A 22,986-nucleotide genomic window follows, 5' to 3' on the forward strand; every position below is an offset into this window, starting at 1 on the left:
TTGACGACATGAACTGAGACCACCGCCTCGCTCAGCTCGCCGTCTGTCGCTCTCCTCTTCATCGCTGCTGTAAATAACCCTGCTGTTACTGGCCGTTGTCACGACAACGCGCCTCGCTGTTTCCTGGCTCCTCGTCACACGGATGTGATGTCACTTCCTCATCACTGACAACACTGCATTCAATTAGCACCTGTGGGCATGTGTTGCCATGGTAACCTTGATCTAATCCAGGAAACCCTTTCTGTGTGTGTGTATGTGTGTGTACCTGGGAAAGAAGAATTAGTGTGGGGAGTTATGTTGTGCATTTTTTATTTTTTTTTGTTATTGATTAAATGATAGTTTTAATTTAGATTTAATATAGTTTCCATCAGACTGATATGAAGATAAACTGGTATTATCAGTATTAGCACATCATCTAAAGTGCACAAAATGAATTAACTAACTTTTTCCCATAATTATTACTGTTTAAACTGTGATGACATCGCTTCATTATGTTAGCTAATAAAAAAGCTAATAACATAAGATTGTTACAGCAACTAAGATTTCATTGTTTTAAGACATTTTAATGGAAACTACACCTGATTAATTGTGTTGGGGGTGACGTGACGTCTTCAGATCATCTTCTTGTGGTGTCCGGTGGCAGTTAATTTAATATAATTAAGACGATTTATTGATCAAAGAAGTTCCCGATTCATTTTCAGTTACTCAACAAATTAGTTAATTGAAAGTTTCAGCTCAAAGTCAAACAACTTTAAAAAGACTTTCATCAGATGGTTGATCTCAACATTAGCTCCTAGATTAGCTTTGCTCTTTGCTAACATGTTTGTTAGCCGATCTGATATTGTGATTAAAACGGAGCACAAAATTTGTCACTCTGCACACACCTGCCCCCCCCCCACACACACACACTCTGTCTTCCTCTCCTGTCATTGACAAGATAATTAATTCGCCATGGTAACGAGACGCAACCATGTGATTGGAGCAGCTGTGCTCCATATTTGGCAGCAGGGAGATTAGCTGGAAGGACACAGCTGCTAATTATAGAGGCTAGCATGAAGCTAACAGGCTAACTGCTCGGAGGAGCTGAGCAGGAGCAGCTGCTGCCTGGCTCAAGGGCAGGTGGTTGATTGGGGAGAATTCTACCCATAATGCAGCAGTCCAGAATTATTTACATGAAGTTATTCATTCATTTAATGGAGTTCAGTCGTTATGATTAATACTAATCAGCCTGTTAAACCAGAGTGTGTCTTCTTCTTAAAATAATGTAATAACATTAATGTAATGAATGTCATCATTGCTCCAATAACATTTGATGAACCTGGTGCCAGGATGAACCAGGTCAACTTCCCTCCTGTCTGTCATCTTACATGTGCTACGTGGCCAGAAGACATTGCTGAGAGAACATGTACCTGCCCGACACCCAGACCACACGGAGGACATTTTGTTTCTTCCGTCTCTAAACTGATAACAAATTGTAACGTGTGTGAGATGGTGCAAACACCAAACAACAGTGACGCATGTTTCTCTGATCGAGTCCTCAGTTGGACGAAGAAGGTGATCGGATTTATCTCTAAAATAACCATGACACTGCTCACATGGCTCCACCCACTCCGCCGGGTCAGCCAATCAGGGTGTGAGGGAGCTGACAGAGAGAAAACGTCTGTAGTTTTTTTTACAATTTGTAGAATAAGGTGTTAGTTTTAAAAACACAAAAGTAATCATGTGAGGAGGTGATTAACATAAGCTACAAACGTTAGCATGCCAGGCTAATCAGTTAGCTTTAGCCTGTTAGCATTACATAGGCTAATGTAGCCTAGCTACCAGATTTACCTTTAGTTTTTAAAGCTGGTCATTTTAAAAAAGGAGTCAGCTTAAGCAATTATAAAGTCTGGCAGAAATTACATAAATTTTTAATTTCACCAACTTCAGGCTAATGTTAGCTCATTGCATCTAGACAGCTAACCAAAGTGAAATTTCAGAAACATGCAGATAGAAGATTAAAAATCTTGCTTCAGCATCTTTTCGTCCATTTTTTAAATGCAACTAAGAAAACTGGATTAAAATGTTGATAAAATGTTGTTGAACTGTTTTATCTGTCTGGAGTCTGGACAAATCAGGCGGACCTGAACACTCCGTCACGCAGCATGAATGTGGCTGCTGAGTCAGTGAACGTGTCGGCGAGCAGTGACGCGGTGATAGAGGTTAATCTGGATCCCCTTCTGTTTGGGCCATTTCCAGCGTCGACGCCTTCTGCTGCGTCTCTGATGTCAAACAACTTGTGGGCTCTGTGTGTGTGTGTGTGTGTGTGTGTGTCTATTTAAAAGTGGATGCAGCTCAGAGCTCAGCAGGAGATCATGACGGTCGCAGACACACACACACACACACACGCTGGTAACTTGATAGAGTGTGACTTGCTGCAAGGGATTATGGGTCCAAATTAATATCCACTTACTGTAGAAATGTCAAACCACCAAACCACCACTCACACCGGCTGTAAGTTCAAGATGTAGCCTTCATAATATCTGTTCTGTTCAACTGCTGTCAACACAGTACATGCAAATTCTGTCATTATCTACAGAAGCCCTGGAGGGTCACAGCTCCAACAGTCTGTGTCATTATCACGGAAAAACAAATGTTTTCCTGAGATAAGGAGATACATTAACGTCACATCACAAGAAGACAGAAGAGTTTCATTCTCTTCATATAATCTAATGTTTATTAGATCAGCAGAACCACGTCAGCATGTGAACAAGTACAGCAGGTGATTCTAAACATGTCGGCTGAAGGAGGATCTTTGTTAACGTCATATAAAGTTCATTACTTTGCCTTGAAACTCACAAAATCCACCACAGAGCAGAATGTATGTAATGCTAAGAACGCTAACACTAAGAATTTTAGCTTAGCAGCTAAGATTTTGTAAAAACATATTTTCAAATAATTTGCTGCATCGTTATTTATGCTTTTGTATTGTATTTTCATTAGATGGATATGTTGTCTTAATTAAAAGTAAATTAAATGTGCATATGATGCCTAACAGTACACATCAAATGGTTTTGTGTCCGGAGGTGTTTAGCCTAGCTTAGCACAAAGACTGGAAGTGGTGGGAAAGTGCTAGCCTAACACTATATAAAAAGTATAGAAGTAAATGTTCTTTTGGCCTCGAAGCTTCTCTCTCGTCGACGGGTCGAGGACGGAGCTCCTGCTGCGAAGAAGGTCAGCAGGCTGACAGATAACAGCGAGCCGACTCCTCACACCCCGCCAGCTCTCCCAGCATGCACTGGGCTGTCACCTGAGCAGGTGGAGGGAGGGGGGTTCTGACCCACAGACCCAGATAATGAAGAGAAGAGAGAGAGAGAGCGGTAGAGCGAGGTAGAGTCGACTGATGAATAAGCAGCAGGTGTCACACTCATCACTGGCAGCCATGTTGTCTCCTGTACCCTGCTGTGAGGCTGTTGCCGAGGTAACCGGTGGCTGGACTTGTTTACGTTGCCGCGGTGATATTTGGGCCAACCTGTGTCCCTGTGGCTTTATTCATTTTTAATAAGGTATTATGTCATTTGTTAGTTGATACACAACACAGGCTGGAATGACAACTTAAAGATACAAACTTCTTCATGTGAGTTCATCACTTACAGAACAAATACAGTTATTTACATACAAATATACATAAACAGGGTCAATGTACACAGCAGCAACACGATGTGGATGATAAAGTGGTCGGTATCTTCATCTGGGAAACACTGTCATCAGCTGTGACTGTGAGCACCATGTTATAAACACAGAGTCCAGCTGTAGTCCTGCAATATCTCGGATCAGAACATGGTGCGCCTGCTGAGTGCAAGGTCTCTGTACAGATGTTCTGGAGGTTGAGGTGGAGACGGGTCTCTGTACAGATGTTCTGGGTGTTGAGGTGGAGACGGGTCTCTGTACAGATGTTCTGGGTGTTGAGGTAGAGACGGGTCTCTGTACAGATGTTCTGGGTGTTGAGGTGGAGACGGGTCTCTGTACAGATGTTCTGGGTGTTGATGTGGAGACGGGTCTCTGTACAGATGTTCTGGATGTTGAGGTGGAGACGGGTCTCTGTACAGATGTTCTGGATGTTGAGGTGGAGACGGGTCTCTGTACAGATGTTCTGGGTGTTGATGTGGAGACGGGTCTCTGTACAGATGTTCTGGATGTTGAGGTGGAGACGGGTCTCTGTACAGATGTTCTGGGTGTTGAGGTGGAGACGGGTCTCTGTACAGATGTTCTGGATGTTGAGGTGGAGACGGGTCTCTGTACAGATGTTCTGAGTGTTGATGTGGAGGCGGGTCTCTGTACAGATGTTCTGGATGTTGAGGTGGAGACGGGTCTCTGTACAGATGTTCTGGATGTTGAGGTGGAGACGGGTCTCTGTACAGATGTTCTGGGTGTTGATGTGGAGACGGGTCTCTGTAAATAGATCTGTTTGTGACTGTGATCACAGCAGATGATCTTATGTTTCTCTTGTTGTTTCTCTGTTTTAAATCAAGTCTCCAGCTGCTCCAGTTGTTCAGCAGAACGTTGCATCTCTGATTTGCTGTGAAGCTCCAGAACTGTTCTGTGGACTACCACACTTCACCAGACTTTATATCATCAGGAGGGAGGAGATGATAACTGAGTTTTACATTTCTGGATGAACTTATTCTTTAAAATCAAAGATCTTCTGTTTGGATCACTTTCACTCTGAACTCTTCTAACTGACTTCACTGAGTCTAAATCAGTTCACACACTGTGCAGACTGACGGGCTGATTCAGTCTGTCGGAACAGAGTTTGTTCTTTGTCTGTTGAGTCAGATGTTTCACCTCCTGCAGACGGTTTGAAACACTAAATATAAAACCAGCCATGGAAACTGTCTCTCTACCTGCCTCCCTCTCTGTATAATTGAATATAGACTCCAGCCGAGGGTCTCTGAGTTCAGGACAAATGGAAAACTGTGTGTGTGTGTGTGTATGTGTGTGTGTGTGTGTTCAGATGGTGTCAGATTTGTCGGGCCAGAGGTCAGTTTATTTCCAGCGTCTCTCTTCATCATACAGTCGTCTCACTCTCTCTCACACACACACACACACACACACACACACACTCTCATTCTGATCTGTCCGTCATTCGCTGCTCGGCGTGAAAATTACTGAACGACCAGTGTAATAAATTACTGACGAGCAGCGAGTACAGTGATGTGAGAAGTACCCAGACGTCACACTTCAGTTACAGTAAATGTTGTTGTTGTTGTTGTTATGATGTTGAGATATTACTTTGGTACGAGTGAAAGTCACGCTAAAACTAAAACTACTTGAGTGAAAGTTTCTGATATCAAATGTAGTTTTCTGTCAATAAGTTTTTGCAAATTAACTAGTAACTAAAGCGATCGCATCATGTAGTGGAGTAAAAAGTATAAAGTAATATTATAACACGATATCTTTACTTTTACTGAAGTGTGACTTCAACACTGCAGGTGAGTTGAGGTGTTAATGATCAGATTGATACTCTGCTGCCCTCTAACGTTACAGATCTGTCACTGCACCCACCGTGACACAGCTGCAATATAAAATACTGCTTCATACTTCTACTCCATCACATTCAGGAGGAGGATACTGTACTTTTTACTCACATTCACTTGATTTACTTTAGTTACTATTAGCAGAAAATTGAAATACTCGTCCTAGTATCTTTGGTAGAAAAGTACATTTTAGTAAACTACTCAACAGTTTCTAAGTACTGCTGAAATCTTGGGTTTAACCACAGGACCGATTGGACCTCGAACTCCAGAACCTCACACTGAGGCCTCATCCCGTTTAAAGCTGCAGTCTGGAGTTCTGAGGACAAAGTGAGCCAGAACATCTGGATGAGGCCAGCTTCCAGCTGGAGTCATGAGACCGAGGAGTAATCACATAATCAGTCTGGACTGCAGGTATAGGTAAGTGTTATAAACAACTCTGTGTTGGCATCAACACAGAGGGTTTTATTTTGAAAAGTAACTGGACCTGACCTGGTCTGGCTTCAGGACCCACCATCACCCCTTAATGACAAACTGCGACCCAAATTAAGGAAAATGTCCAATGCCATAACACTTCAGTAACTATACTATTGAAACTATTCAGTCACTTATTCAAGCTGTACAAAATAAATTAAAAAAAAATTTAAAAAATAAGACTATGAAAACCAACACTGCACCATGGAAACAATTCTTCAGCAGCAGTTTTTATCCACAAACTCAAATCAAACAAAAAGTGCAATTCAAAAAGTGTACATAATTATTCTTTCTTCTGATTACTTTATCAGTAAGTAAATACTGAAAACCACTGTGCAGCACTCACAGCAACCTGACAGCAGGTGTAACATGACATCACTCAGCAGGTGAAACATGACATCACTCAGCAGGTGTAACATGACATCACTCAGCAGTGTAACATGACATCACTCAGCAGGTGTAACATGTCATCACTCAGCAGGTGTAACATGACATCACTCAGCAGGCGTAACATGACATCACTCAGCAGGTGAGATGTGACATCACTCAGCAGGTGTAACATGACATCACTCAGCAGGTGAAACATGACATCACTCAGCAGTGTAACATGACATCACTCAGCAGGTGTAACATGACATCACTCAGCAGGTGTAACATGACATCACTCAGCAGGTGTAACATGACATCACTCAGCAGGTGTAACATGACATCACTCAGCAGTGTAACATGACATCACTCAGCAGGTGTAACATGACATCACTCAGCAGGTGTAACATGACATCACTCAGCAGGTGTAACATGACATCACTCAGCAGTGTAACATGACATCACTCAGCAGGCGTAACATGACCTCACTCAGCAGGTGTAACATGACATCACTCAGCAGGCGTAACATGACCTCACTCAGCAGGTGAGATGTGACATCACTCAGCAGGTGTAACATGACATCACTCACATAAACTTTCAACTGCCCGGTCACTTGAAAGACACTTTTGCTAACCAGTAGCCACAAAGACAAAGCTAAACAACGGAGTTAGCCTACAAGCTAACCAGCTAGATTTAGCAACAAGCTACGTAGCTCGACTTCAACATCGTACGATGATATGCACTATTACAAGTATTACTGTAACCGCCGCCATCTTAGCCTTGTGGTTACACCATAAAATTAAACATATATAAAGCAGGTTCTTACCTGTCCAGCAGAAAAGCAGCTAGCTCTGCGTCGCTCCTGAGTCCTTACAGATCCCGCAGCTCCTCCACCTCTGAAATGATGCGATATTTATTTATTCCTTGTTTTCTTTCTGGCTCGGTCCAATTCTTTGTTTTTACACTAATTTTCTTCTTCTTGCTCTGTTGCTTCTCCGCCATTGTTCGCGGTCTGAGTTTGAACCTCTCTGAGGGGGAAGCTACCAACAGCGTATGCACGCGCATGATTGACACTCCTCAGACACGCCCCTCGGCTCTGATTGGTTGTGTTGATTCAGGAGCGGGAAGACTGGATGGTTGTATGTTGTTCTACTGTCAGGTCATAATGACAACTTTAGATTAATTATTATAAATGAGAATAGATGAATATAAAGTATTTGAATTAAAGGTTTAGTTCACCCATTATCAGCCCTGCCTCTATGTTCTGGCTGTAGTTGCACCTTTTGTCCACCAGATGTCAGCAGAGACTGGATCAATCACTGTGAATCAGCCTCCCTCCACACCTGATGTCTCTTTGTGCCACTCACCACCTGCTCCTCTGCTGACATTTTATTGTGACAATATCCACACAGGAAAACAACAAAAGAAGTGCAATTGAGAGTTTAGCATGTAAGCATCCTGAGTGTGTTTCTTTAACCTTATTGTTTCTCTGCCGTCCAATCGGATCAGAGCAGAGGTCGGTTTCACAAAACTGAGCAAAAAGAAAAATTAAAACTGTTGATTTGGCATTCATGTCTGTTATCGAGGACTTGAGTGAAAAATATCAAAACAGTACCACTAAAATAGTTTTTTTCTTTATTATTCTAGATTAATGAATAATTATTATTGATGATAAGAGGATGTAGCTGAGCTGCCATCGTGATGACCTGATGCTCAGAGGAAGCTTCCAGCCTGACCCCAAATTTATTTCTGCTTTTTATTCTGCTTAGTATCACTGATATGAAACTTAACTCTTTGTGTGTGTGTGTGTGTGTGTGTGTGTGTGTGTGTGTGTAGTTGCTGTGAACCCGCTCAGAACTTCCTTTGCAACAGGAAACAACACATAACTTCATGGAAATGCCACATTGCGTTTCGGTTTGATATGTTAATGAGGGGTGTGTGTGTGTGTGTGTGTGTGTTAATGACACTCAGCACATTCAGTGACACCATGAAACCATTGGGGACAAGCATACATTTAAAAAAAAAAAAAAACATGAATCATCTTTTTCACTCACCTACAGAACTTCTGGTTCCCTTAAAGTGCCGGTTCACTTATCACATACATTATTTTCATATTCTCCTATCAACTGTAGTGGTTTTTATCTCTGCATGACATTCAGTTTCTTCCTCCTCATTTCCTCTTCGGCTTACTCGACTGACGTGTTCTGCACACTTTGACTCTGAAGGTTTAATGATGTTAACAAACATCATCTTCATCTTCAGCGCTGTAACCGACGTGCAGCAGCTGAGTGAGAAACGGCGTAATAAACACATGAACACAACTCGACTGCGTTGACCAATCCTGTGACTTTATCTCACTCAGTCACTCACGCAGTCACGGACAAACACTCGTGTAGCTGCTACGGCCAAACATCCAGCTGCTTCACACTTTCAAATGTCAAGCTGCAGTCTTGAACAGTGGTCTCTGGCTTCGCAGCCTTCTCGCCCACCATCCTCCACTCTGACCTCCAACATGAACGTCAGCTCGTCAACAGGTGGAGTCAACATGAAAGGACGCGTATTGGCGAGAAGGCAAAATGTTTCGGGTGACACTCAGAAACGTAAACATTATAATCCAACAACTGAGAAAAGAAACTTCATGAAACTGTCACAAAATAAACAACAGGATTCATTTTGGCTTTTGTCTGTTTAGGTTTAGGCCTCAAAACACATTCATGTTTCACCTGAGGAGACCTGACTTAGTCGCCCCAACACGGCTGGAAACTTCCTGATGTGTCTGGAAATATCCAGCGGTGTGACTCTCACAGACTGAGACCGTGTTGAACAGTGGTCATCCTGCAGGGTGAAGTCAGCTGATCTTACCAAGCTCTCCAGCTCCTTCTATAACTTCCATATTTGTGTGTCGTTATATATATAAATCTAAAACCACAGATATTCATTTGAAGTAGTTTATTTCTGTGCAATTTCAGTGTAATTTCTCGGGTATGTCTTATCTCCCTCTCATCATGAAATCCTCTCTCTGTGGTTAGATAACGATCTCTCTCTCTATGAGTGTCAGGCCTTCTCCTGCTGATAACATGAACCAGAAACCAGAAACTGTGACTCAGGTGAATCTGTTTGTCTGCCGGCTGCCTTAACAATTGATTATCAGTCAACATTGTCTGTGTGATATGTCTCTTTGTATTTTTTAAATGATTAATTACTTGCTTTTTAACCAAATATATGTTCTCACACCAGTGTTTTGTGTTTTATATGGTTATATTTGAAAAACAAGCGTCTGTAATCTGTTATTGTAAAATCCACTTTGATGACTTTGATCAAGATTAATCGGTTGAATTCTCAACAGCGATGAATCAATTCATCATAAATATTCCTGCCAACGCTACTGATATATTAACATGCTAACAATGCTGAGCCAAGATGCTGAATATGATGAACTCTATACTTGGCCTTGTGAGCTCATTAGCATGCTGATGTTAGCATTTAGCTCAGAGCTGTTAGCATCACAGTGCTGTTAGCATCTCAGAGCTGTTAGCCTGTTAGCATCTCTGCAGACTGAGCTTCATCAGACTTCCCTGCTGGAAGAACCAGCATAGATCAGCACCAAAACACAAGAGATACTGGCCTTGCTGGTTTTGGTGCTGGTCTATGCTGGTTCTTCCAGCAGACTTACTGGCGACAAACAGCCAGAGCATCTTGACTGTGTGCTGACGCCCTGCAGTCGGTTTGCAGCAGCAGTGCAGGAGACCATCTGTCATTTATAGATGTGCATCAACTCATTTCCTCTCTGCTGCAGAACGCTGACTCACACTGAAACACACACTCAGGCCACAGAAACAGAGGTGGGGGTGAAAGTCTTGTCATGTTTCCATTGCTGTCCTGCTGAAGTGCCCTTTAGCACCGTGGAAGTCCGCCCCTTCATGGACAGTATCGACTCATCATGAGTTTATAGCTGCCTGTTACCTTCAGATCTCAAAATCTTGTCCTGTGTTTTCACCTGAGGAAAAGTAACATGTGGTGTTAAAATATGACTCTAAAAGTGAAACTCTCGCCAAAATGCAACTCAGGCTTTTTTTGTGAATGCATATGAGTCAAACCTTCGTGTTAAAGCATAATCAGAGGCACTTTTAAGATTTACCGTATTTTCGTTTTCGGGTCAAACTCATTTTCAATGGGAGTGCTACGGGCACTTTTACGATAGCATCAAAATCTGTATTTTTAAAACAGTAAGAAGTCTGGACACAACATGAAACTTTGCTGGTAGCATCACCAGGGTCTCTACACATGAACACCAGCACTGACAACATTGTTTGTGTACACAGAGTTACTAAAAATAAAGTTTTTGAACAGCTCATGTTAGCAGCAGCTTGTTTTGCATTTTGGCGAGTGTTTCACTTTAAGTCTTAAAGTATCTGATATTAACAGAACTTCAGCATTAAAAGTACAAGTACACATATTTACATGAAAGTATCTACTGTTCTGTGGGTCGACCCATTATCAGATCCAGCGTTCATCTTTTTGTGGATTATCAGAAAAGTGTTTTTTAGCAGATAAAGTCTATTTTATTCCACTGCAGAAGGCCAGAGATGAAATGTAACTGAGTACAAACGTTGAACTTTTTACTCACATTTATTTGATTACTTTAGTTACTAGTTACTTTGCAGACTACATGCTGCATCAGAGCTGAAGAAGAACAATATTCAATAATTACCGTAATTTAAAATAAACATGAATTCTGATATAAATGTTGAATATTGGATCCAGTAATCAGTCGACACATTATAGCACCACTGAACTCCTGCTCAGGAATCTGTTGACACCACAAAAGATGTTAAATAACACCAGACTGATCCTTTAAGTCGAGTCATACAGCAACACAGCAGAATAAGTCCAGTAAAGTTAAAAGTGTAGATATTTTGGTTTTGTGAACATTGCATCTGTTCTCATCTCAACAGAGGGAACTAACCACAGCCCGACACAAAGAAAGTCACAGAACACCAACTTCTCTTTTAAAAGACATGATTGTAAGTGTGTATGTTTGTTTGTTTGTTTGTTTGTTGGTCAGTGACGGTTGTGAAGTTGTTTTAAGCCTTTTGTTTATCGACCACACACACAAACACAAAGCGAGCGCTCTGCTCTCAGCTGCTGGGGAAGCACAGCGCGGGTTCTTAGAAATCACAACCTCACAAATACACAGAGCAGTCAGGGTGCATTGTGGGTAAGGGCTGCAGTTACAGTAAAAGAAGGCCACCCCCCATTTAGCAGAAGTGATGTCACAGGAAGTGACATCGTGGCTGTGGGTTGGAGGGAGGGCGGGGGTCTGAAATACCTCGACCCGCCGCTCTGCCTGCAGACGATCGTGGTCGCTGAGCTGCACAACAACACAGAGACGCAACAGTTTGTCTGACTGATGGTTTTAAAGTCTGAAGATCAGTTACACATCATGTCTACATGTCTGTCTGCAGCAACCATCACGACTCAGTTATATGGAACTTTGTGGCACTTTAGAAAAGGTGGAAAGTAACACAGCACATATACTCAAGTGCACATTGGGGGTCCTTGTTGATGTTTACATTTAGTCTGATAACTAATTAATATTTGCTGTAAGAAGCCGTAAACAGACAGAGAGGGAGGCTGGAATGTGGAGAAAAGGCGTGTTAGTGTCTCGTATCTGCAGAGAGTTTCTGATTTTCTCTCTTTGTTGCTGCTCGGGACGCTTTACCAACCCAACATGTGTCTATTTGACGTCCTGGGAATGAGACTCAACAATCAACTGTCTTTGTGGTGCGTTCAGGAACAGCTGGGACAAATCCTACTGATTCTACCTTTAACTTTAATAGTCTTTGAATTCTATTAATATGACGTGAGCTTCAGTTAGCTTTGAGCACAAATGTCCTTCAGAGGGAGACTTTTTACTCTGATACTCTGAGTCCATGTCAGAGCCTGAACTCTGTTACTGGACTGGAGGAAACAAGATGAATCAGAACTTTTCACAAGAATATAAGAACATCACTAATATTTTGAACAATAGAAAATAAAGTTGAGACAATAAAGAGTAAAAGGAGGAGGTCATAGATGCGTTAACGTTTCAGGCCACACGCTTGCAAACATTTACATGCACAAATGCTTGCATACAAAATGCAAACAGGTCTGTTAACTGGAGTAAAGAGGATGAGTCAGTACTTCTACAAGAGTATCTGAACAGTAAAGAATGTCAGAAAACATGCAAATAAGATGCATGTTATGCAGATGACAGCTAAATATACCTCACAGTGTGAGTGACTGGTGTCATTCACATAGTTTGTATCAGCCTGTAGATTTCTCCAACTTCCACTTTTTCGGTGCACTTTGTGAAGATTTATGACCTTTTATCTCTTCTGACTTCGAGTTCCTTAGAATTTTTTTTTTTGTTCGCACACAACAGTGTCACAACCTCAAGATCACGTGATATGATCTTGAGGTTGTTGAGATGATATATGATTTGTCAAATGTATGACTGGTTGTGCCTGAACTTCCTTATTTGCTGTGAGAACAAAGACTCGTCAACTAACTCCGACTTTCTGTCTAAGAAAACCAAAAATCAAAAGCAATCTTGACATCATCATCACAAAGTCTTGTCATTCAAAAAAAGTCAAGAATCAGAAAATGAAGTTCATCTTTTTTTATTCAGTTGCTATTTGTCTACATGTGCCAATCAATAAATATGCATAAATAATCAACAACCATTCACAGGAGTACGTCTAACAATAAATTACTTTAAATATATAATAAATATGATTATTATAACATGTTAGAAAAATACAAAAATCCCTGAAGAGTTATGTACATCTAGAGGCAGCGTAGCTGTGCTGCAGTAAAGTACCGGAACGCTCAGAGGACTCGTAGTACGATTAAGTACGTCAGCATTAAACTAAGGTGTACTTTGTACTGTAAACATCATCAGACAGTTCTATTTTACCGTTAACACAAAATCAAAACATCCAATCAGAGAGCTTAAACTATGATTTTATCTTTTCTAAACATTAAATCATCTGCAGTTTTTAGATAAGTAAAAATGAAGAGATCAAGTATTTCCAGGCAGTTTGATTGATACTGTGACTGAACCAACACGCTGCTGTCAAGTAACAAAATGTACAAAATCTGTCAGACTGAGGCTGCTGGTTCACTCAGATTGTTATAAATATATATGAAATCTATAAAAACAGATACAAATCTCAACAGTTGGCACATTGTTTGAAATTGAAATATTTTCTGGTCTTATTCTGTGACTGTTTTTGCTTTTTTCTATTTGAGTTTTGTTGCCGTTCTGTTGTGCCTGTTTGCTGTTCAGCCTCTCAGCTGACTCTTCCTCGCTTGGCGCCGCCGCCGCCGCCTCATCTTGCTGTTGTCAGACAATGAGCTCGCCTCCTCATACAGCCACGGCAGCTCCCACAATGCTTTGCTCTGGACGACAAGGTTGTCCATCTAGAAGAGCGAGAGAGAGGTAGGGAGATAAATGTATTATTACTTTGTTGCATTGTAACACATTAAACCTTTAGTTAAAATCCCAATTAAGGTTTATGTCGACTACAAAGGGATTATTAGGGCTTTATACACTCTAAATAAAACCTACAGCAGCTTTACTCCAAACCCTTCACTACAAAGTCCTCCTTTAACTCCAACATAAACCTTTTAATCACCTCACTTTAAGTCTTAGTTTAAGGTCTACATAGGCACCACAAAAGCCCTAAATAAACCTTCCATAAGTCCTATTTTAAGTCTTCCATACCCCCCTGATATAAACCATACAGCAGCTTCACTCCACTTACTTTACGTCCCTCTTAGACCCAACAGTAGGATTTTAAACGCCTCACTTCGAGACTTTGTTTACACCCTACATAGTCACCAAAAAACCCTACCTTTCCATGAAGGTCCGATATAAACCTTTAATGCCTTAGTTCAAGCCCTTTAAGCCTGAAAGTCCTACTTTAGGGTTTAAAGCCCTAGTTTGAACCCTACATAAACCCTATTAATCCTTACTTTAAACCAACATCAGACCATCCTTAGATCTAGTGCATGAAAATACATTCTTTTTGTCTTAGTGTCTTCTGTACCTGGACATGTTTGAGATCCTGCAGTCCACGCAGAATCATCTCCTGCTCATGGAATTTTTTCTTCTTCAGCTCCCGGACCTTCTCCAGGATGAACTTCAGGTCGTCCCTGACATCTCCGCTTGGTCCGGCTCGATCATAACTGTCGGTGCTGATGGAGGCGGTCTGGGGACTCGCTGTGGGCTGCTGCTTCAACATGTGGCCAAGCAGCTTCTCATATGTGTCCAAAATGCCACCCATGAACAACAGCTTTGTCTGGAAGACAAAAACAGATTAGATCAAATACATGATCATTTAAACTGCTTTAAAGCAAACAGCACTGATGGTTTATGTATGTTTATCATAACACAAATGTAGCTTTTGCAGCTACTTTCAAGTCACAGGAAGTTTCTTATTGGAAAAATCAACTGAAACCAAAGCCTGCTAAAAAAAAAAAAAAAAAGAAAGAAAAAAAAAGAAAGAAAAGGGAATTCAATCTTTCTTTGGAAAGCGCACACATGTGTAGTCATCCCTTTCCTTGTTTGACAAGTTTGTACCACCCTGGAGGTGCTGAAACCTTCACAGTGGAAATGTCAGGTCTCCCACACAGAAGTTAAATTAAGTTTTGTGTAGGCCTTAAAGGGGAAAGCCACTCAATGAAAATGAATGTCATAATCCAACATTAGTGACAAGTTTGGATGTGGAGACTCAAAGAGTTCAACAAAGTCTGACAGTTTATGAATGCTCACAATTGCTGAGTTGGTTTAAGGTTTGGTATGGTGTGGTAAAGCTCATTTAATCCATATGGAGGCAATAGGCACATATGAGATATTCAATTAACATGTTAATTATTGCCTAAAATAGTGTTTCACCTCAGATGAGTCACAGGATGACACAACTGAAAGAAGCTGAAATGTAACACCTGTGTTGTTGTGGTAAGTGAAGTACAACGTGGGAAAACCCAGAGGGGAATGTGGTCGTTTGTGGCCTTTAAGTTTATGCAAAATTCAACTTTCTGTTTGACAGCCTGCATCCAGTGCACCACCTTGAATGCATGAATATGTTGAGAATATTCTGTTGGCAACACCCTGATGATTGGATGTGCAGGATTCAGAGACGACATCACATCCATGATATCAGTTCAAATAATGAGCCAGAGCCGATCACAGTACTGAAAATTGCCTAAGAAGTCAAAATGTTGCCGAGCTGGAGCTGGATCATGTTCAGGCCTCCGGATTATTTCGACACAAAATCGGCCCAACGCAACTGGATTCCTGACACTCTCTCAGAGATGAGAGAGGCTTTTACATCATGACTGACAATATTATCCGGTGCACAAATCAGAGAGATCGCAAACATTACTTTAAGAAATCAATTTACGCTCTCATTACTTGTTTTCTTTGAGCAGTTATCTAGTTTTCTGTTTGACTGCGATGGAACAGGCCGAACTCACTCACATTAGCGCCCACGTTAATTATTTATTCATCATAGCCTGAACTAATGCTAGATACCACAGCATCACAGCCAGCATGCAGTGCAGTCCAAAGATCTTATCTAAGGTATTATCTCGTTAGCCACATGACACACAAGAAGCAGCAAACGACTGAAGCGCTGCAGACGATGACGTGTAAAGATTCTGAGGCTGATGTGAGTCAACTCCGTTTTGGCGCTCAGTACTCGAAACCAGCCATGAGTGGCTTTGCGTTATTGTTGGTGAAAAGTGAAAGTTTGACATGAAGTTGAGTGAAGTTGCACACAAGGTTGCACGATGCAGAGCCAGCAGGACACGAACCACCAAAAGCCTCAAGACAGAAACTGTTGACGGTGTCAGACTGAGCTTCGAAAGAGAAACCTGAGGAAAACACCAGCCGGCTGCTGACTCAGGGATTAGAAGACTTGGAAGTTCACTAACTGTCCTTCACTGTGAAACCTTCAATCAATTAATAATCTTTACAGGCCAGGCCTTGGGAAATATTAAGTTTTTCCCTGATCTGTCTTTGGAGTCAAGAGGTAATTAGCCTAGCATAGCATAAACACTGGAAGCAGAGGGAAACAGCTAGCCTGGCTCGCTCCAAAGCTCACAACACACAGCAGTGAATGTGTGTGGTAGACTGATCAGAACCAGGCCCGCTGTTTCCTCCTGCAGCCAGTCTTTTATGCTAAGCTAGGCTAACTTCTTACTCCACCTTTGACAGGCACAACAGTGTTGGCAAGAAAACGAACACGTGTCCAACACGTTGAACGGCTGGAGTTTGGATTTGTGAATGGTGTAAATAAACCCAGATAGTGACTTCACAGAAACTTAACAATCATAATCTTTGATACACAAAAGTTCATATTTACCTCCATCTTGCCTGCTGGTGGCTCTTTGGGGAAGACTTTGTTCCCGTCAAATCGTTGCTCATCGTCAATTCTCTGCAAAGAAACACAAAGAAACATTTTTCCAGGTTAGGCGTGATGCAGACGATGTGTTGTTCTATCTTCAAGGAAGCACATCAGTGTTTTTATAATATACAAGCCCCAAAAGATATAAAGCAACTTTAACCCTCTGAGAGCTCTCTGCAAACTGAAATTGGTGGTGCATTCAAGGACACCAGCAATTTCAGACTTTGCTGTTCGCGAGATCTGACATCATAACAAAAAGAGCAACATGTTGCATATGTAGTTTTAATGACTGTCCTTAATGGTGCATTCAAAGACACTCTGACAAAATAATAAGCAAACCAGTTCTGAAAAAGAACACGTGAAGCTGATCATTTTCTTTGTGAGACTTTTACCTAAAAGCTGTCGTCTTGGTGCGTTCAAGGACAATAACACATTTGAGATTTGAGTGTCTTCAGTTGCAAAGCATTTCATTGACAAGTTAATGAAATCCTAAAAAACAATCGATCCTAAAAACAAGGCGAATGTTGTTCCTTGGAATAAAGATGTTGCTTTCAGCTTCCGTGTCTCAAATCTCAGAAGTCATAGTGTCCTTGAATGCAACATCAAACAAAGAAAGGACCCCTGCTGTGCACTGCGTCACCACATGACTGTTGATCCACTGAGAAAAACATTGCCTAATATCAAAGTTTGCAACAGATAATACATGCAGTTAATGGACTAAAATGTAAAACAAAACAGCAGAACAGTCCTTTAAACAAATGTAATGTGAATATCAAATGGAAAAAAGTTGTGTGTCTGTTTGTGTGTGTGTGTGTGAGTGAGTGTGAGTGTGTGTGAGTGTGAGTGTGAGTGTGAGTGTGCATGTGTGGTTGTGTTTGTGGTGAGCGCATCAGTGTGTGAAAGAAGCAGGAGGAAACACACAGTCTGTGTTTGAAGTACGAACACTGATACTACGCAGCAGCGGTGTCGTACTCGCAGTAACGGGCAGAAGTACGAGCAGTAGTACTCACGTAGTGCCGCAGGAGGCTCTGGATGGTCTGGTTCATCTTGGGTGGGATGTATGCACCTCTGACCTGGCACAGAACCACCATGAGAATCAGGCAGATCGCTGCCCTTACTGCAGAAACCATCGTATCACCGATTGATTGTAATAACCCTGTTAGAGTCGCTGGTTCGATTCCCGAGTCTGTCCGGGCCTGTCCTGTCAGTCGGCTTCGATTCCGGAGGTCGGAGGCAGGTGATGGATGCTGTGACAGTCGTGTGTCTTCTGCCCTGAAGTTGGCCCTGAACTGTTTGACTCGTCAATGAAGCCTACATTTATAACTCGGTGAGAGAGCGAGGCAAAGGGGCAGAGAGACACAGACGCACACAGGGGAGAGAGAGCGTAACGCTGCGATGATCTAGGTGTGAAAACTGTGGTTGTGCAGTTTCCTTTAAATCACCATAGTTCATAGAAGTGGGTGAGGGGTCTCCCACTCATGCATCTCAAACACAAACCATTAGCTCACAGCAAACACTCAGCATCCCCCACTGGTTTTACCGTTCTCACTGGTTGTACTGGTCATACTGGGGTCAGTGGGATGGAGGCCGGGTTGCATGCAGCCCAGCAGAGTGTGTTCACCTGCAGCAGAAGCCACTGGAAACAGTTCTGCAGCCGGCGCTGGAAATCATCAGATCCTGCAGAAAACCGGGTGGAAACCATTACGCATCCGTCGCTCCTGTGGTTTTATTTGGAACACTGGAAGGTTTCTGATGCTGATTTATGTGTGATGAAATATTATGTTTCAACATGACAACGAATGAAATGAATAACAAAATCGATCATTATCTCCTCGCCCTCGTCAGTGGGAGTGTTAGAGTCTGTCGAGGCCTCCGACGCACTCGTCACCACGACGACCCGCAACCAAGAATTTACCCAATTTGCAAAAAAAATTCCGTGTTCCTCTTCGTCAATTTTTCAATGTGAATAACTTTCAAAAGCAGAAGAATGAAAACTTCACTCTGAAGGAGAACTGTGTCGTTTTGGAGAAGTGAATGAATGAATAAAAATAGATGTTCGTTGTTTTGTCCTTTAAGGTCAATTTGATCATTTTTTGTTTGTTGGATCTCACAGAAATCAGACAGTGAAGTGACTTTTTTTATTCTCATGAACATTTCTTCAAGGCCCCGATGCCTCCATGTTGGCACAACTATAAATCCCTTTAAGCCTCCCTGTGGTTTAAAGAGGTTAATACTCTGGATGCGACATCCAGAACATCTGTACAGAGACCCATCTCCACCTTGACTTGACTGAAAACAAAGAAACAACCAAAGAAACATCAGATGTCTCCAAACAGCTGAAAAAAAGAAAATAAAATACATGTGAAAAGGTTACTTGTGCAATCTGTTGAGCTTTTACGCCTGTTTTAACTCCTAGTTTTGGTTTTAAAGGCACAATAACTGTTATTCTTTAATCTCACTGTTTCTGACTGAACAAATAAAACAGGTTCAGGTTTATCCGACACTCCGTCAGCACTGATGCATTCAACACATCGATGATACTGATCCAGAGCACACCAACTGGGTTTATTCTGCATTATTACTCTTATATTTGGATACTCTGATTTGAAAAATGTCACTTTGTAGTGTGGAATGACGGTTCTGTTCCAGTAAATGATCAAAATGCTTCATCAACCACTTAATGAAAAGAATCAAGTGAGACTGGGTTTCATCCTTCAGTCTGTTCTGTTAGCAGGTGTTGACACAACATCTGTTTGGACTTTTTCATTCATCGACTCGACATGCGAGCTGGACTGAGTTCTGCTCATGGAAGCTGTTAGAAACTGTGACGTGAACCACAGGAGGTTCATGCTAGTGGGGCGCGTTAGCCCAGAAGTGGGGCACGACTTTGGTTAGTCAGTGAGCTGCTGGCGTCTTCATGATAATACTTGTTCCTGTGGTAAGTCAGCTGACAGCTGACAAGACTTTTATCTACACATTTAAATGTGGTATTCAGTGATGTCAGTTATTTGCTGGTTCCACGACTGGCACCAGGCGGGGCTCACAGACTGATCATAAAGTTAACCATCTTAACTAAGAAGGAGGAAATTATGATATCAACATGAAGTAAAACAGATTAATAGCATCAGCAACATGCAGTAATCCATCTGAGCGAGACGACAACACATCAGCATGTGTTGCAGTTGAGAGAGCATGAAAACTAGTTAGCAAGAGAGCACAGAAGCTAAAACAGTTAGCTTAAAATAATGAATAACTCTAATAACTGATGAATGGCAGAGTTTGATAATTAGCTAAAAGTGAAACAAACAGTTCTAATAGGAAGCAAACGATAGCTAAAAGTATGCTGATATTTAAACATAAGTATGCTGATATTTAAACATAAGTATGCTAATATAAATGCACAGATGAAACAAATGGTTAGCTGAATTAAAGAGGTAGAAGATTTGGATAAACAGTTGTCATAGTGGGCAAAGATGAAAGCTGAATGTGGACTAATTGTTATGAATAATCAACAGTTGGATAAAATACTTAAAACACTTAAATAATACTTACTTTAAACCAAAATGTACTTTAATCTTGCTAAAGTTATGGATCAACAGCTGAAGATTAGGCATAGACATAAACAATTGTAATAAACTGATGAAATAGCTGCAAATGGATCAAAGTTTGTTGGTAGTATGAAAAAATACTGTAACAGTGTCAGCTTGTAGCTGATTCAGCGTTAACGTGCATATTTTATCTTAAGCCTGTAACACTGCAGATGATGGGGATGAGTGGTGACCTGCAGCCGAGGCTGACGGGCCCGACGAGAACAGGAAATAACGTCATGCAAGTGTTTCTAGTGAATAACACACCTTGAGCAATCCCTCGTCTGGCTTAGAGGAAACACCCTGAAGCTTTTCTTGTCAGCTGCTCACAACTATTTATATAAACGCAGAGAGTGTGATAACTGTCCGGAAGCAGACGAGCTCCTGGGCAGCAGCGACGCTCATCGCAGCGCTGCCTACCTGAGGGGGAAAACCTGCTGCCAACTGCAAGGAAACAAGAAGAAGGAAAGTGCAACAGCCAACAAAAGTGTTTTATTGTAAATGAGAGGAGGCTGCTGTGATGTGACCAGTTAACCAAAGGCTCCTTCTGGACTTCCACACATTATTCACTCTCACTGACAACAATTCAAACTCAGTCTGATGTGTGCTGGTAGCTGGTCACACAGTAAAACTGCATTTGGAAAATATTCAGACTCGGGTTGTAAAGAAATCACATTTAAACGCAGCTGCTGATGAAAGTTGATCAAATGAATCTGTGACTCTTACTGAAGTTCCCCTGAAGCCTTTATTGATCGGGACAAACAGAGTGAAAGGACCCAAAGTCTGCAGAGGCCACGAGAGAGAATCTGAAAACACAAACTCACAGAATTACACCCAACGTTATTAATTATGATGGAAGTCTTTCAGAGGTTTAAATCCCTGACGACAGAATCGTCTGATGGAGGAGAGAGAAACTGAACCAGGGTAACCCTGGAGACAGGTGCACCTGAGGGACGGACAGACAGGTGATCTGTGTATTAATACGTGTTGAAAGCATTCAGTAGATCCAGCAGTGATCAAAAAGAAAGTAAAGGACTGACTGGTCTCTTCCTGGTCCCACAGTGGAACAGTTGGCGTTCTTGTCACAGGAATCAGGTCTACAGGAGTAGAAGTTGTGGAAAAACCAACAGATTTCCATCAGTGGATTTGTTCCCTTGCTCTGCTAGCGTCATCGACCAATAGCAAGCCACGTTTAGCTAACAGCTCATTAGCCGTGCTGCACCATCGAGACATACTGAATCTCCTCTAGACAGCTGATGGTACAAATGTCACCCTACAGTGAAACTTCTCTGCCCTTCAAAGTGTTGGAAGCAAGTGAGCAAGATTCAAAAGTTTTATTTCATTTTCTTAATAACTGACTATTTATGTACAATCTTAAGAAACAAAATGCAAGAAAAGGAGATTAAAAGGTATCACACAAAGTAAGTTTGGTCCTGTGTTGTTACTTTGAAGAAAACAGAAAACGATCCATTCTTCTTTCCGACAGAAACAACGACGATAAAACCACCAGGAGACGTCGTTTCCTCGCAGCAGGCTCGTTGATTTGGGAACAGTGATCGAGATCATGTGCAGAGTCGTGAGGATGAGTTTGTTTGTTTGTTTGTTTCATGTAAAATGTTTCTTATTATAATTTAATCCTCCCTTTAGATTTACCTTCAGATAGATCGATGGACTAACAGCTTACAAGCCTTCATCCTCTGACCTTTGACCTCCTCATTTTGGCTGCAGCTTTAAAAAGTGAAACTGAAGTGAGTGTTGAGCTCAGCAGGAAGTAGACAGAAGACATTCAGGAAACAGGAAGAAAAACAGGAAGCAGACAGGTAGATTTTGGTGTTGACATTCAGGTGTGAAAGCGTAGAGCACATGGGTATCCCCTACTCACACCAGCACAGGAAGAGGTTTCACCCGTGAAGTTCGTCTCCGTTTGGAGGAATTCACAGACATTTCTCTTCAAATATCAACCTGAACGATCTTCTTCTGAATTTCTGCTGAAGTCTTACAAAATGTGTGAAAGTCCTCGTGGTGGAACAACAACTTCACTTAAAACGTTCCCTTTCTGATGAGCTGTGATCATGCTGGCAGATGTTAGTTATTACAAGAGGTGGTTGGTATCAACTTTTAGGATTTTGTGATCTCGTAAAACATTTTTCAGTGCAAACACAATTCTTCCTTCAACCGTCTAAAACTGTTTAACATTATTAGATCGTTAAGAGATTTTCATCCATAATTATCATCATGTTTATAAGTCCACCAAAAAAGTATTTGCTATGTTTAGAATATTTTCACCACCTTAGCTCGCAGTCAAACAGTTTCTGAGTTGGTGTGTTGAGCTCACGATATGTAAGAGTCCGATGGAGCCGGAGCTCCTGGAGGAATAAACACCTGGAGGCTCATCAGATTCTGTTCTGACCCGAAGCCGACGGGAGGAGAGCTGACGGATGATAAAAAAGTAACATCTGCATTATTTGTTGTACATACAATCAAAACATCTGGGATCCTGATGTGTTGTTTCCCCAGTAAACACACCGTCCTCTTCTACAGTCGCAGTTCCTTCTGACCGGCTGGCTGCTGCTCTACTTGGATCAAACTCGA

The 22,986-nt window shown here is 41.7% G+C and overlaps 2 protein-coding genes across 3 annotated transcripts in view; both read right to left on the reverse strand.

Annotated features, from left to right (window-relative positions):
• The window catches only part of zgc:161973 (uncharacterized protein LOC556635 homolog), a 58,920-nt gene extending 51,533 nt beyond the window's left edge, over positions 1-7,387 (reverse strand). For both annotated transcript variants that reach the window (XM_037121786.1, XM_037121785.1), the window contains exon 1: positions 7,180-7,387. The gene's annotated coding sequence lies outside the window, so the exon portion shown is untranslated. The remainder of the gene's footprint in view (positions 1-7,179) is intronic.
• A 5,619-nt stretch (positions 7,388-13,006) lies between these two features.
• LOC119032537 (interferon gamma-like) lies at positions 13,007-18,124 on the reverse strand. The gene is made up of 4 exons (XM_037121857.1): positions 17,818-18,124; positions 16,766-16,837; positions 14,447-14,698; positions 13,007-13,817 (listed from the first exon to the last, which is right to left on the reverse strand). The coding sequence occupies exons 1-4, from the start codon at positions 17,935-17,937 to the stop codon at positions 13,680-13,682; spliced, it is 582 nt and encodes a 193-aa protein (XP_036977752.1). The 5' UTR covers positions 17,938-18,124; the 3' UTR covers positions 13,007-13,679.
• Between the last annotated feature and the right edge of the window lie 4,862 nt (positions 18,125-22,986).

The sequence above is a fragment of the Acanthopagrus latus genome, chromosome 14 (genome assembly GCF_904848185.1).
Source record: "Acanthopagrus latus isolate v.2019 chromosome 14, fAcaLat1.1, whole genome shotgun sequence".
NCBI lineage: Eukaryota > Metazoa > Chordata > Actinopteri > Spariformes > Sparidae > Acanthopagrus > Acanthopagrus latus.